A 16,791-nucleotide genomic window follows, 5' to 3' on the forward strand; every position below is an offset into this window, starting at 1 on the left:
TACAGAACAGCACATGTTGGATAGTATAAAATATATAAATAAGGACCATGTCTACAGGACAGGACATGTTCTACTAGTTGGACAGTATCCAATATATAAATATGGACCATGTCTACAGAACAGCACATGTTGGATAGTATAAAATATATAAATAAGGACCATGTCTACAGGACAGGACATGTTCTACTAGTTGGACAGTATCCAATATATAAATATGGACCATGTCTACAGAACAGGACATGTACTACTTGTTGGACAGTATAAAATATATAAATAAGGACCATGTCTACAGAACAGGACATGTACTACTTGTTGGACAGTATAAAATATATAAATAAGGACCATGTCTACAGAACAGGACATGTTCTACTAGTTGGACAGTATCCAATATATAAATATGGACCATGTCTACAGAACAGGACATGTTCTACTGGTTGGACAGTATAAAATATAGAAATAAGGACGATGTCTACAGAACAGCACATGTTCTACTGGTTGGACAGTATAAAATATATAAAAATCGAACAGGACACAACTTTTCTTTCTCTTCTCTGATTCGGTCCGTTTTGTTGTCTCTATCTATTTCTTCACTCACACTGTCACTCTGTCGAAATATGCACACACCCGTGGTAAGCTCCATAGGGTTTGTCACATAGTGGCCTCGTGCGCTGACGTGCACTAACATGTGCAAGTAGCACGGTAACTGGCCAATGAAACATGATCATTACAGCGTTTCAAGCTCTAAATCAAACTCAACTAAGCCACACAGCCAACGGACGGGACGCAGCACTCCACAAAATAAACTTAATATTGCATACTTATTGCAACACTTTTGATATATTGCGATAACGATATAGAGGCGATATGTCTTGCACCCCTACAAGCTACACACTGAAAATGTCAAGTTTTGAAGACAATTTGGAGGGTGCAACAAGGCAGGCCTGCTCGGTTCTTTCAGGGAATGACTGTCAAGATTTACAAAGAATATATTTAGGTCATCTCCTCTCTAACTGGGAGGTTTTGGGACTGATTGGTGGAATTGCTGTGGACGAAGTACACACGGAGATACTGGTAAGAGCCAATGAGGTTTAACCATGTATCAGCTCATTTAAATAGCTCACGGTACTGGATTGCATCAACAGTTAACTTCATTTAATATTGTATGTGGCGTTTTCTTTGTGCAAACGTTCCACCAAAACAAGTTTCTTCCTGAGACTATTTAGCAGAGCCACCGTCACCATGTCCGGAGCTTGGCGCTGCCCCAAGACGACTGTGATTGGTTTGAAAGAAGTGCAAACAACCCAGAGTGTTTTCTCTAACCTCTGAAACCCCTCAATCTGTCCCTCATCGACACCTCCCTCTGTCTCCAACTTCTCTCTCCATCAACTTTGTTTACTTTCACGTCAACTCTGTCAAAACCAACTCTGCCTCTGGTCTCGCATCTTTTCAATCTGCTGCTGCTCGCGACCAGAACGCTCTGCAAAAGATTCTCAAACTGGACAAACTCATTTCCATTTCATCCTTCAAAACCATCATATCATTCAAAACCATCACATCATCCTTGTTCACGGACATATGCAGTTGCTTCTCTACATAACTTTTCCAGCTAAATATTTGAATGTTTTCTCCCTCTCTTACTCACACATGTACCTGTGCAGTTATCTCGTTATAAGTGTTTGTTTTCTGTGTAGTATTTCAAATTGTATTTCATGTAATTTATGTAATTTCTAAATTGTATGTATTTCTAATGTTTATTTTTTATTATCTTGCCCTCCTTCCCTTTCCCTAAGTGGCTATGCCACTTGACGGGCCGCCATTGTAAATAAGAACCTGTTCTTAATGACTTGCCTGTAAAAATGAATAAAATTAAAAAAATAAAAACGTCATGAATGGAAAACCAAACAGACCAGAGGCAGAAGGAAACCCATGCAGCAAGTGCACAACAAAGTAAAAAAAAAAAAGTCGGACTGATGCTCGTTATTTTGCAGCCATTTCTTCACACGTTTTAGTGGCTGGGGTAGAAGTGATGTCGTCAGTGATGTCACCTCCTCTGACGCAGCCCCCCCCCTCTCCTTGCATGGAAACAGTTTAATAATCTCCTGGCTGTTGTAATCCTGTGACATAACAGGCTGGCTGAACGCCTCCTGCAGTGCTTTCTCTCTGTGGAGCTGTACCAGACTGATTTTTTAACTTGTCAATCAGATGTACAGTATTTGTCTTTTAATACTCTTGTGACTAATAAACTGAGACTTTCTTGACTTCGAAAATGATCTTATAAATTGATAAACATCATATGTGTAATTCATGGCTCAGTTCAAAGGGGATCAAAACATAATTTGTCTCTCTTCGTTCACTACCGGACATATTTTTTCCGAATTAAGGTCCCATGGCGTGACAGTGAGGGATTTCGCCTCTCTATTCCTGTACAGGTCTCCAACAATATATTTTTATGTACAGTTTATATAGCTACAGATATTATCTGGCCCCAAATAAAACCAAAAATTAAATCTCTAGGTGTCATGATTTAGAGAAATGGCGGCCCCAAAAATGCAGAGACGACGGGGCAGTGTTAAGTTAAAAGATTTAATAAATAAAAAGGGTTACAACAAAAACAGTCCTGAAGTAAACAGGCAAAAATAATTCAAAAAAATGTTGGAGGAAGTAATACAAGACATGACGTGGGAGAAAATAGACTACGAAATTAAACAGGAAACTGAAGCATAAAACATACACAACCATGACACTAGGAGGAGTTCGCTAAAGTACGACACGTGGAAATGGCAAAAAACGCACACATTTTGTACAGTTAATTCAAGATGGCGGACTTCCTGTTGAGTTTAGGGAGTGGGTCCAAGAGGCTTTTTTTGTACGTCCCAACGGGACACATATTTACCACTTTTCATTAGTCTACGAGAAAGTTAAAGGAGGGGACTTCAAACTTTGAAAACTATTAGGGGGTGCTAGAGAGCCATTTTTGCACACCTATTCACACAACCCTTAAAATACGTAATTCACCAGGCCTGATGCGATTGCCAATTTTGGTGACTTTTTGAGTATGTTAAGGACACCAAAAATGTGACTCCCCCAGTGGGAGTTGACCCCGAGGACCCGCGTGGCCTATATCACGTGATTCAGCTGAAGTCAAGTAATTTTTTTTTTTTTCATTTTTATTTTTATAGCGCCCTGTCACTACCCAAAGTGAGTAGAGTGCAGATTTGAGTAGCGCATGCTCAGATTTAAACGGTTTACGGCATAACGTGTCATACCCGATGTTAGCCGAGGCAGACTGGCTCTGGTCGAGTGCAAATGTGAGTTGCGCATGCTCAGATTTAAACTGTTTACGGTATAACATGTCTTACTGAAATTTGTGAAATCTGTAAAATAATAAACGTTTCTCTTTACATACAATAACAGAAGATGGAAATCATTTCTAAAACGTTTTAGCTATTAATGATTGTTTGGTTGCTAACGTTAGCTCAAAACGCCATTCAAGTGACAGCCTTTGTTGTGTCTGATTGCTAACTTGTAGCTAGCAGTCATTTAAAAAATGTTTTAGCTCTCTATGATTGTTAGATTGCTAACATTAGCTCAAAACGCCGTTAGCATCTAGTAGGCTACTTGATTGCTAACGTTAGCTCAAACCGCCGTTAGCATCTTGTAGGTTACTTGTCGCAAAGTGACGCATGCGCAACTCAAATCTGCACTCTACTCACTTTGGGTAGTGACACGCCCCCTGGTGGTGGATATGTTTCATTTTTCCTTTCCAAGGTACGCGTCACACTCTCTACCTGTTACGATTAGGGAAATAGCGGACCCAAAAAACGCAGAGACAACAGGGCAGTGGTGAGCTTGAGGATTTAATAAAATAAAAAGTGATACAACAAAAGGAGTCCTGAAGAAAGCAGGCAAAAATGGTACAAAAACCGTAGAGGAACCGAAAGACGAGGCATCCAAAAAATAAACTGGCACACCGAGACAAAGGGGGTAGACTTACACACACAAAGATCTGACACCAGACAAAGACAACACAGAGACTAAATACACAAGGTAACGAGGGGGAAACAAGGAACAGGTGAAACGATAGGGAGAAAATCAGTTATCACGATATTCTTGACCAAATACCTCAATATCGATATTGCGGCGATATTCAAAATATCTTCACACTTAGATTTTAGATAAATGATCATCTGTAATGTGGACATAATGTCTAAGTGGGGAAAAGGCAAATAATAGAACAGCTACAACAGTCTGGTAAGTTCAGAAAAGTACATCACTTTACTGTAATGCAGCCTTTAAAACTAGGAAAAGACAACACTTATGTCATATCACGATATTACGATATCCAAAATCTATGACGATATCTAGTCTCATATCACGATATCGATATAAAATCGTTATATTACCCAACCCAAGACATGACAAGGGAGAAAACAGAGACCTGAAGCATAAAACAGGGTAAGATGCAACAATGAACACAAGAGACTGTAAACAACAAGGAAACAGGGAATAAATTAACACAATAAAACAGAAAAAACTATAACAGAAAATCGTAACCATGACACTGATAAACATCCTTTACACTTATCCCTGAAAGTTTCACTTGTACGGTTTAGGCAGCAGAACCACTTTTACCTCCGGAAAAATAAAAAGAATAATCTTAGCGATTACAACGCGGTTCCCAGCTCCGCTAGTACTGGGAACGGGAGCGTGCCTAAGTTCCCACAGTCCTATGTTCCCACATTTCCTTTTTCATAAATTTGTATCAGATTTTATCCCCCTTTCTCCCAATTTGGTAGCCAATTACACCCAATCTATTATCCAGTAGCAATGGACTACAGATGGAATGTAGCTTTTAGCTAAATCTGATAACTAATCCTAACCCTAACTAACCCTAGCCGTGGGAACATAGGGCTGTGGGAACATAGTGGGAACATAGGGCTGTGGGAACATAGGGGCGGCTGTGGCTCAGTGGTAGAGCCGTCGTCGGAAGATTGGTGGTTCGATCCCTGGCCCTGCAGTGTCCCATGTTGAAAAGACAATTGGAGTGCGCATTGGAGTGTAAATGTGTGTGAATGTTTATCTGATGAGCACCTTGTACGGCAGCCTCAGCGTATGAATGTGTGTGAATGGTGAATGGTTCCTGTACTGTGTAAAAGAGTAGTCGTTAAGACTAGAAAAGTGCTATATAAAAAAAACTGTCCAGCTGTGGGAACGTAGGGAACATAGGGCTGACCCCTCCGGCTTGGACCCCTGATAATTCCTTCACCTCGGCTCCTAACTACTGTGAAACTAAATATATGCACTAAATATTTCTGAAAAACCGAAACTAAACCAAAACTAGCAAACACACTCAAAACGAATTACTTCCTGCTTTGCTCCCATCATAGTCTATATCCGCGACGTTCCATTTCTGGGGATTGCTCCAGTGCCGCAGGAAATTCCTCTGTCTTTGTGTTGGCTGACTATGGTTAACTGCTCCTCAGATCTCTGCAGGGTCAATCCAGACAGCTAGCTAGACTATCTGTCCAATCTGAGTTTTCTCTCGCACGACTATTTTGCAGCGGCCCGTGACGATTGTGATTGGTTTCGAGAAATGCCAATAAACCAGAGCAGGTTTTTCTCTCATCCCAGAATGCTGTGTGGACTAGCCAGACCTTCCTCCGCGCTCTGCAGCGTGTGGATGGTCTGGCAAAGCAAGACGACTCCCGTCATAATTACTACGGCCACTAGAGGGCGCCATCACTATAAACATAAAGATGAGTCTTAATTGCTGCTTGAACCAGTGGTGTAGTCCAATGTATTGTAGTGGGTATACTGTACTGTATATTTATATATTGGCCAGAATCTGCCTTTGGGGGTGGGGGGCATATCTTAGTGGGGGGTCTGGGTGTCCTGTCCCAGGGAAGTTTTGATCATCAACGACTTAATTTTCTGTATTCCGATACACTTTTATGCACCAATTTACGGTGGAAATACCTTTAGACCACAGATGACAATTCAAAATATATCAAAAATGTAAACCAAAGTATGTTGTTGCGTGTCATTGGGCATTTTTAAGATGGTATGTGGAAATCCTGGAGCTTTCTTAGTGCGTATACCTGTGTATCACGTAGGCTACACCACTAGCTTGAACACACAACTTATGGGAGTGTTTTTCGGGGGAGGACAGTCTGTATTGATGCCTGTGTAAAATGTTGAGATATAAGGTTACAATATATGGTTACAAAATGTACCTTATAACTGATCATTGATCTTCCATTTATACTAACTATATTTAGGCTACATTTTCTATGTAATGTAGGGAGGGTACAGGCATTTATCGCAGCTGTGTGTGTGTGTGTGTTTTAAATAAACATCCTTTGATGACCGGACTAAAACCTCGTCAGGTTTCATCCTGACAACCGACTTTTATTGACTCAAGTTGTCACATTTCATTCATCCGTGTTTCACAACCTCCTCCTCTCCTCACCTCACCTCCTCTCCTCACAACATTCCTTTACAGTGCAATTCACTTGGCCGTCCGTTCCCAAAATAGTATTCACACGATGAGTGAAGGCGTCATGTTTCCAGACTCAGACACAGTAAACAGAGGAACGCATGTACACTCAAACTCAACACTGAAACCAGTTCTTTCACCAAACACAGCTGCACACACTGACAGTGCTGTTGCCGATATCGGTTTCAAGAACACATGTATACAGAGACGCTTTGAGGAGGAAAAACACAGACAGAGTGGAGCATCCTCTCGGACGGAGAAACATCCTGGACTTAGACCTGCAAAGAAATTTACTGATTCGAGCGTGTTAAATGTGAATCATTTCTAGTTTCTTCACTCCTCTGTGACAGGAAACTCAATATCTTTGAGTTGTGGACAAAAACAAGACATTTCAGGACGTCATCTTGGGCTTTGGGAAACACTACTGGACACTTTTCACCCTTTTATGACATTTTAGAGACCTAAACAACTAATCTATTCATTGAGAAAACAGTCTACAGATTCATCGACAATGAAAATAATCATTAGTTGCCCTATCTTGGACAGAACTTGTGTGCAGCACAGAAAGAAAAACTCAAGAAACTGTGAACTGAAAAATAAAATCATGCTTCAGGATGGATCAAGCGCACACACATTGAAATACAGAGAGAGACCAACACACACACACACACACACACACACATACACACAGAGTTATTTTAAATCTTACCTTTCATGGCAGAAATCACAAAATACATATTTATAATCCAGACTCATGCAGAGAGCAGTAACAGTGCGCGTGTGTGTTCAGCTGCAGCTCTCTCTCAGCTCTGTCATCCTCGGCTGCACCACATGAGGATCCATGTGACCGTGACATCAGTCTGCCCCCACCCCCCCACACAACCCACCCCACCCCCTCTCCTAATCCCCCTCCCCCGGCCCCTCTGACTGACTTGGCTGTCAGCCAATGAGGCAGCTCCAAAACTTTTAGTTCAAATTCATGTTAAAAGACAATTCCAACATTACTTTCCGCCATTTTCCATTTTTATTAAGATAAAAAAAAAAAAAAAAAATGCTTTGAAGGAATTGTCTTACATGTTGGGAAAATATGCTGAAAGATAAATGAGATGGTTTACATCACTCTGTTTGGCTGCTTCCCAAATGTCTTATTTGATATCTCCTCGCTTGAACCGGAAGTGGTTCTGTCCCTCCTTCTTGAAAGCCGTCTCAAAGCTCTTATCCCTGCACCGAGGAGCTAGGATGGAGGATGCAGGAGGGATCTCTGAGGAGCTATGAGTGAGGATACACGAGTGCAGCCTTCCTGAGAGCCGTGCAGCTGAAAGCCGCGATCGACTCCGCCAAAAAATCTTTTAAACTGACCTTTGTTGATCTGAAATGAAGACAGATTCAGCAGCTGCACACACACACATACACATACACACACACACACACACACACACACACACAGAGACACACACACACACAGCCTATTTCTCTCTTCAGATGTTTCCAGAAACATGTCTCTGTGAACTATTTTAGTACAATATGAGATCAGATTCTGAACGAGCCGCCATGACAGTCTGGCTTTGAATTTCCGGAGAAAACAAACCCATGTGACGCGTTCGTCCAATCAGCTGCCGGTTTTCATTTCAACAATACAGAGTAGCGCCGCCTGCTGCTATGGAGACGTATTACGTTTCTCAAGTCGGTGTCGCCTCAGTGTGTCCCGAGGCATTTTTTGGACCTCGGGGACCCGACTGGCTTTTCTGTCGACGGTCGGCTGGTGTGTCCCGGCTATAAAACACATTTCCATGTTTCCTCCATGATTTCCTCGCGTCTCTCCCGTGCTTCCTCGGAGGGACGGATTAAGACGCGAGGAAGGGAAGCAAGTGAAGGAAACATGGATGCAATTTAAAGATGCCTTCAGCTTAATACATTTAACTTAGTGCAGCTAGCATTTTTGTAAAGCTCACATATAAAATCACCTTCTACTTAGAATTGTGTAGAATTTTCTGACGTAAATGATCGGGGTGACTACCGAACCCTGATTGGTTAAAAAATGCCCACGTCGGCTCCCATCCGATGCTTCCAGATCCGACCGGTACATCCCTGTTGTTATTATTGTATTTAATTTAAAGGTGCTGTACGTAGGATTGTGAAGATCCAGGACTTGGCCAAAAAATATATATAAATAAATATATATCAATTTAGGTTCACAATACATTTTGGCCCGCCTAGTTTTTGTAGCTATTTCTGAAGTTTTTGTCACTTTTGCAGATGCTTTTGGTGCCTTTTTTTCTGATGTTTTTGCCACTTTTTCTGACGATTTTGTGGCATTTTCTGGCGTTTTTTTCCAATGTTTTTGTTGCTTTTTACGTCATTTTTTGTCACTTTTTTCTTTGATGGGTAAGTTACTTTTTTGGGGCTTTATGTGGACCAAACTGTAAAATAAACTGTGAATAAACTAAACATGTCTGGCCCTTGATGTCATTCTTAGTTTCCAGTATGGCCCTGATGTATGACACCCCTGATGTAGTTCTACTGGAACATAGGGTTAGTTTCAGCAAATATGACAGAAAGTTAGTTTTATAAGTCTTACCTACTGCACCTTTAAGTACATATAAGTATTGTCCTTGACTCTGTAAAGGGCTCAGATCTCATGGAAGTCTTCAGGATTATAACAGACATATTCAGACTTTGAACTAACTTCTGTGAACATAATAATAATAATAATAAATTGAATTTATATAGCGCTTTTCAAGGACTCAAAGTTGCTTAATCACCCCTCCACGATGGTATTTAAGTGCCTTTTTGCAGCATTTTTGCTCCCATGTTGCTTAAGTAGATCTGTGATGAAGTTAACCCTTGTGTTGTCTTCCTGTCAACCATGAAAATGTCCCTATCTCAATGTTTCAGCCACTTTTTTCAAAGTTTTGTATTTTACATTTGAGTGATTTTTTTCCATTGTTTTGGTCACTTTTTTCAACATTTTAATCGCTTTTTCTGACCTTTTTTCTCTCCAATGTTTCAATGTTTTGGGTTCTTATTTTTGAAGTTTGTGACGCTTTTTTGACAATTTTTTTCATCGTTTTTTTGTTTGTTTATTTTTTTAATGTTTTTTTTTTTTTTTTTTTTGTATTTTTACATTTTTGGCACTTTATCGACATCCCATATTTTCTGATATAAAAAAAACTCTGAAAACGGGACATAAATTTGACCCCAGGACAACATGAGGGTTAAGAAAGGACTGAATTGCAGCCCGAGCTAACAGGACACTTCACCCAACATCCAGCTGCGTCGTCGAAAACGATTAAGCCTGAAAACAGACCGAGCAGAGTAAATATCAGCATGTCGAAGACGAGAGGGCTGCAGGCGAGAGCTGAGAGAGGAAACTGAGCAGCAGCGGGAGCTTCATTCTTTCTCCAAATTGGCAGAACAGGGGGACCGATTTACGCTTGGAAAGGCTCGTTGGCTGGCGGCGGAGCTCTCCGCCTCCCCTCATCACACCCGGTCAATAGATTCGCAGCAGCACGTTATGAGTTGTTTGCAAAATGCCTCCACGGTGCCCGAAGGATCAGCATTTCTCCCTGCGATCATCCCCCGCATGCAGACGATTGCAGGAGGATCTCCCATTCATTATCCATCCTTACCGGCTCTAATGAGAGAGACTCGACTCTGGCAGCGGTCCCCCGTCACACATTCATCCTCATCTGTTCCACGCACTCGCAACCCGCACATGTGCTACAGTCCAAACTGGAAACATCCACTTTCAGTGCACCACAGAGAGCGAGAACTGCAAGTACAACCCTGGAAATGTACTTCTGTTGTACATTTCCAGGGGAAAGCCTGACAGCTTTGTCCTGAGCTTTGGATGAAGTACACACGATGATACGCTGGTAAGAGCAAAGGGTTCAGCCCAGTGGTCCCACAGCCCAGTGGTCCCACAGCCCAATGGTCCCACAGCCCAGTGGTCCCACAGCCCAGTGGTCCCACAGCCCAGTGGTCCCACAGCCCAGTGGTCCCACAGCCCAGTGGTCCCACAGCCCAATGGTCCCACAGCCCAATGGTCCCACAGCCCAATGGTGCCACAGCCCAATGGTCCCACAGCCCAATGGCCCCACAGCCCAATGGTCCCACAGCCCAATGGCCCCACAGCCCTATGTTCCCACATTTCTAAGATTTTTCTTAAAATTAGGCCCTATGTTAGGGTTAGGGTTACATTCCATCTGTAGTCCATTGCTACTGGATAATAGGTTGGGTGTAATTGGCTACAAAATTGGGAGAAAGGGGGATATAATCTGATACAAATTCATGAAAAAGGAAAATGTGGGAACATATAGCCTAAATTTGGAAAAAATCTTAGAAATGAACTGGGAACTGTGGGAACATAGGGCTGTGGGACCATAGGGCTGTGGGACCATAGGCCTGACCCCCTCCCAGAGACATCCAACAGACAACTGATGACAAACAGATGAAGAAATAGTGAACTTACATGTGTGTGTCTTCTTCACAGTTGCTGACAAACCTGCAACACACAGACATGGAGATTAGATCATTATATTAGGTGCAGATTAGGGAGACACCGTTGGCTTTTTCAGGTTATTGGGGAGTACATGGCACCCCAGGGACACCTTGTGTGTGCAGAGAGCTGAAGTTAAAAACTTTGAGAATCACATTAACAAAAGATCCAGCCTTCAAACATCTCAACGGTATGTCGGGTGGCTCGCTTCACATGTTTAGATGAGGAAACATGTTTTTAAAAAAACATCTTACAATCATTGTTTATTTAATATTGATGTTTTTAAGAGGCCTTTAACGAACTCTATTTCCCAGAAGCACTAGATGTTTGCAGATTAAACATGAAAGAGGGGACCGGTTCACCTCCAGACCCCCCTGTCCAACAAAGAGGGGACCGGTTCACCTCCAGACCCCCCTGTCCAACAAAGAGGGGACCGGTTCTCCTCCAGACCCCCCTGTCCTACAAAGTGGGGACCGGTTCTCCTCCAGACCCCCCTGTCCTACAAAGAGGGGACCGGTTCTCCTCCAGACCCCCCTGTCCAACAAAGAGGGGACCGGTTCTCCTCCAGACCCCCCTGTCCTACAAAGAGTGGACCGGTTCACCTCCAGACCCCCCTGTCCTACAAAGAGTGGACCGGTTCACCTCCAGACCCCCCTGTCCTACAAAGAGGGGACCGGTTCACCTCCAGACCCCCTGTCCTACAAAGAGGGGACCGGTTCACCTCCAGACCCCTCTGTCCTACAAAGAGGGGACCGGTTCACCTCCAGACCCCCCTGTCCAACAAAGAGGGGACCGGTTCTCCTCCAGACCCCTCTGTCCCCAAAAAAGAGGGGACCAGATCTCCTGACATAAAAGTGATTAAAAAAACGACAAAAAAGCGATTAAAATGTTGAAAAAAGGCGACAACAAAGTCGACAAAAAAGTGACAAAGGTGTTGTTCAGTGAGATGACAGCTTACTCCCCAACCCTCACACATCATCTCTCTAATCATAAAACCACCCTGAGTTGCCCAATGATGTGATTGTTTGCAAGTCAAAAGCATAACTTTTTGATGAATTTCTTTATCTTCACCGTGTTTCCCACACGATGACCAGCGCCATTCTTCAGCAGCACACAGAACAATAAAACTACTTCACGTGAAGCAGTGGTGCGGCTAATATTTTGGGCTAAACGTGGACACACAGCAGCAGAGAGTGACGCAGTTCGTCGCCTGGCCGCCCTCCAGGAGGCTGGGGGGCCGAGACGGCCCCGGGTCCAAAATCTGTCGGGGCCACAATGACTCACTCCTCTGGTGACGCTCCGCTTGCCTGGCCCATCTGGACGGGATCACAGTGTGTGTGTGTGTGAGACACTGTGTGACTGTGTGTGTGTGTGTGTGTGTGTGTGTGTGTGTGTGTGTGTGTGTGAAGAGACACTGTGTGACTGTGTGTGTGTGTGTGTGTGTGTGAGACACTGTGTGTGTGTGTGTGTGTGTGTGTGTGTGTGTGTGTGTGTGTGAGAGACACTGTGTGACTGTGTGTGTGTGTGTGTGTGTGTGTGAGAGACACTGTGCGACTGTGTGTGAGTGTGTGTGTGTGTGAGAGACACTGTGTGACTGTGTGTGTGTGTGTGTGTGTGTGTGAGACACTGTGTGACTGTGTGTGTGTGTGTGTGTGTGTGAGAGACACTGTGCGACTGTGTGTGAGTGTGTGTGTGGCTGTGTGTGTGACTGTATGTGTGTGTGTGTGTGTGTGTGTCTGTCTGTGTGTGTGTGACTGTGTGTGTGTGTGTGTGCGTGTCTGTCTGTGTGTGTGTGTGTATGTGTGTTTGACACAGTGTGACTGTGTGTGTGTGTGTGTTTGTGTGTGTGTGTGTAACTGTGTGACTGTGTGTGTGTGTGTAACTATGTGTTTGTGTGTGTGTAACTGTGTAACTGTGCTGTGTGTGTGTGTGTGTGTGTGTGTGTGTGTGAGACTGTGTGTGTGTGTGTGTGTGTGTGTGATTACAATCATTTCAAGTGCTTGAACTTGTGTGTCCATCTGTGAACTGAACATGTGTGTCTTTGCATTTCAATACTGAGAGCAGGAAAGAGGCTGTTAACCTGGCGGCTGGGTCTAACCTTAGGACTAGTCCAAAAAGTGTGCTATGTTTTAATATTTGTGCTTTGTGCACAATTTGACTCTGTGAAGCACTTAGTGCCATTTAAAAGGTGCTATATATAGTTAATAAACGTATTGGTTTCTCACTTTGTTGTTAAGGCATTTTGAGCTACACTCTGTATGAAAGTTGCTCTATAAATCAAGATATAATGAACCTTATTTTAATGCACATGTTATATATTGTAGATTTTTTTTAAATCAGATCTTTAAAAACATGGCTCAAACCCTGGGTAAGCTATGCTACTATGTTTGTTTTTTTATTCAGCTCTCCCACTCTGGTACAGTTCACCTCTCCTGTCAAGTCTCCTCCCATCAGCCATCTGGTTGTCTGCCGTCACACACACAAACACACAAACACACACACACACACACACATACACGACAGGATGCTCCATCACTGTCGAGCAGCCTGTGGAGGCAGACATGCAGCGCTGCGTCTCCTTGTTCAGTCCTTCCAGTCACCTGAGATTTTAGTCACCCGAGGCCTACAAAACTTTTTAAAGTCTTCAAAGATATTTTTTGTGTTCTGCCTTTCATTTCTCCATTTTTTATTTTATTTAAATTTTATTTAATAAGCAGCTTTTTACTCTTTAACCTCTGTTTACAAAACTAACCGCGTACGTGTGGACTAGGCCTTAGAGAGGGCACCTTGTGGTTCCTTTGCTGACTTAATATTGCGGATCACATTTGATGGTTTTTCACTGGTGTCTGAACACCAGCAAGAAAAACTGCTGTGAGGAGTCGCTCGGTGTGTTCACATGCACAGCAGTAACCGGGGTGAAATACGGGCGCTTGGTCAGGTGCCTTTGGCGTTGTTATTGCCGCTAAAAGTCTCCTTTAGCGTCAGATCTAAACGCGCTTCATCTAAACTCACTGGGTCGGGACTATTGGCGTCACTTTTGATGCAGTTAGTTAAGGAAAAGGTTGTGGGTGGGCTTACGTTTTTCCGTGACACACGGGACAAGAACGGGACAGTTGGGTTTATCCCGGGCACCTGGGGGAAAGTCCTGTGTAGTTTGACCCATCCACCTCCCCAACTAACCTACCTTTTCGGGCTTTCATACTACTCGCTGCCGTAGTCGCTCTTAATGCTACGTCACCTTCAAACGCTGTGTAGCTGCTGCTCTCCCCGGTGCGTTGAAGGGCGCTTTTTGCGTCGTTTCTGCCACTGTCCAAACGTCCGTATGTTACGAGTTTGGAGTGAGAACGGGTTGAAGAATGACGGGAATAACTCTACCTCCGGTACTGTAGGTGGAGCTCTGCCACCTACAGAATAAGATTATTTCTTCCGGTTGAACTTTGGCAACATCACTACTTGGAAAGTAGTGTTAATTTCGTCAGACGAGACGAGACTAAATATGTTCGTCAACGACCTTTTTTTCCATGACTAAGACGAGACGATGACGAGACTGCGCCGATGTCCAAAAACGCTGACTAAGACTAAATTAGCATGCATTATTGTTGACGAAAAAAGACGAGACTAAAATGTTTTGCATAAAATAAAAACTAAGATAAAATCTCTCTTCATTTTCGTCTACAATCGTCTCTACTTTTTCATCATGAGATAGAATATTCAGCTGTTACTGAGACCCGTTGCTACGGCACCGACAGGTGCCCTAACGACCGTTACCTACCGGACCGAATAGCAACGCAGATTTTGGTGCCACTTAAATGCCTGCGCTTCTCTCTGATGCTCCTAAACGGACGTTAGAGTCAACCGAAACATCGCTGCACGGGGCGCTAGTTAACACTACACTTGGCAGCAGGTAACGTTAGCATACCGTTAGCCAGTTTACACGGTTACAATCATTGACATATATAAAAGGGTTACAATGCTGACAGCTAAACGGTGTAAAGGTTTGTCTCTATTTCACTATGTAGGATTCCAACACGAGACGTACGACAGTCTGTAGCTGCCGTTGTCTGAAAAACAACACATATGTTGCGTTCACTTGAAATACGCCTCGCCAGTTTCGTGCTGCATTTATTTTATTGTAAAATATCCTTTTCCAATGCAGTGGTTGTTTTTGTCGTTTACTGGTGAAATAAGGAAGAGGCTCAATATTTATATAACTTTTTTTTTTTTTTTTTTTTTTTTTTTTTTATTGAAATGGTTATAATAAATATTTTTTTTAAAAAAAAAAAAATTGTTTTGGTAAAAATTTAATAAAAAAGGGGAGACTTTATATAATTTTGTACTAAAACTTCGACTAAAGATACCTTGAGTTCTCTTTTGACTAAAACTAGACTAAAATGACGAGACTTTTAGTCGACTAAAACTTGACTAACAAAAATGTTTGGCACAAGACTAAGACTAAGACTAAATTAAAAATAGGTGACAAAATTAACACTATTGAAACTGGCGAAAAATTGACGTCTTTTTAGGGGCTGTAAATTTCATACATTCTCGAATGTACGAATGCAAAGTCCTCCGTGTGTTTAAAGGTTTAACGTTTTGTTGCTGTTGTCATTCTCTATTTACAGCAGGGAAAAGTTGAAGAAGTCCCATCATGTGCTTAAAGAGCTGAACATTTTTATATTTTAATGTTTTTTGTATCTGTATCGTATACAGTAATTAGAGGTGACCACAGAAAGTTGAAGAATAAAGAATCGGATAACAATACTGTGAATGCTGCTGAATCAGCATTCACACAACGAATGGCGATATTTCCCCACTTATAGAACTTTTGCTCCATTGATTTGCCGGTCCAACTGACAGAAAGGTTAACATGTTTTAAAACCCTAGAAGATTTGGGGCTTTTGAGAAAACATTCAGGGCGGGAGCCCCAGAAGCTGCCCCCTCGCTCCGCCCATTGTCACCATCTTAGTATAGTTGTATAAGCATGCTAAGAGCTGCTGATTAGCCCTGAACATACAGTAGTCTATATCCACAACGTTCCACTTCCGGGATTGCTCTCGTTCTGCTGGAAAATTCCTCTGGATGTCATTCTTTTCGGATATCCCGTCCCCTTCCTCTTTCTTTGTGTTGGCGTTCTAACCTCCGGTGGATTTGTGAGGACTATGGTTAACTGCTCCTCAGATCTCTGCAGGGTAAATCCAGACAGCTAGCTAGACTATCTGTCCAATCTGAGTTTTCTGTTGCACGACTAAAACTACTTCTGAACGTCCACATGTTCCACCAAAACCAGTTCCTTCCTGAGACTACTTAGCAGAGGCACAGTGGCTCCGTCCGGCACTTAGCACCGCCCAAGACGATTGTGATTGGTTTAAAGAAATGCCAATAAACCAGAGCAGGTTTTTCTCCTATCCAGGAATGCTGTGTGGACAAGCCAGACCTTGATCCGCAGCGCTGTGGAGGAAGGTCTGGCAATGCGAGACTTAAAAAATGAACATGACAGTCAGCCGTTTCCATCAGCTGCACGTCCGCCCTCACTGAACCTGAATCTGTTCCTGATGGTGTCAGATAAGTCGCACCAAAAGCTTTCCACCCTTCCGATCTGAGGGGCTTCCTGTCAGATGACTCAGAGCAAACGCTGAGTGCACTGTGGTATTACTGAGAAAACCTGAGCAAGGTGCAACACAACCGCTCAGGCTACAGGCTAAAAGGAAGAAGAGAAAAAGAGATAAAAAATAAACGATCCAGTTGATTTCATTGATCATCAAACGCTGACCTGGAAAACAACTTGATTTAATGTGGC

At 42.8% G+C, this 16,791-nt stretch overlaps 1 protein-coding gene across 2 annotated transcripts in view; it reads right to left on the reverse strand.

Annotated features, from left to right (window-relative positions):
* Window positions 1-16,791, reverse strand: part of LOC120556176 (nuclear receptor ROR-alpha A-like) — a 117,508-nt gene that overhangs the window by 30,614 nt on the left and 70,103 nt on the right. Inside the window, exon 2 of one of the 2 annotated variants that reach the window (XM_039795598.1) lies at window positions 10,968-11,000. In XM_039795598.1, coding sequence (XP_039651532.1) covers window positions 10,968-11,000 — 33 coding nt within the window. Of the gene's footprint in view, window positions 1-7,205; window positions 7,320-10,967; window positions 11,001-16,791 lie in introns of those variants that run through there. The other variant, XM_039795599.1, reaches the window with a different exon arrangement.

Source organism: Perca fluviatilis, chromosome 3 (genome assembly GCF_010015445.1).
Source record: "Perca fluviatilis chromosome 3, GENO_Pfluv_1.0, whole genome shotgun sequence".
NCBI classification, from domain to species: domain Eukaryota; kingdom Metazoa; phylum Chordata; class Actinopteri; order Perciformes; family Percidae; genus Perca; species Perca fluviatilis.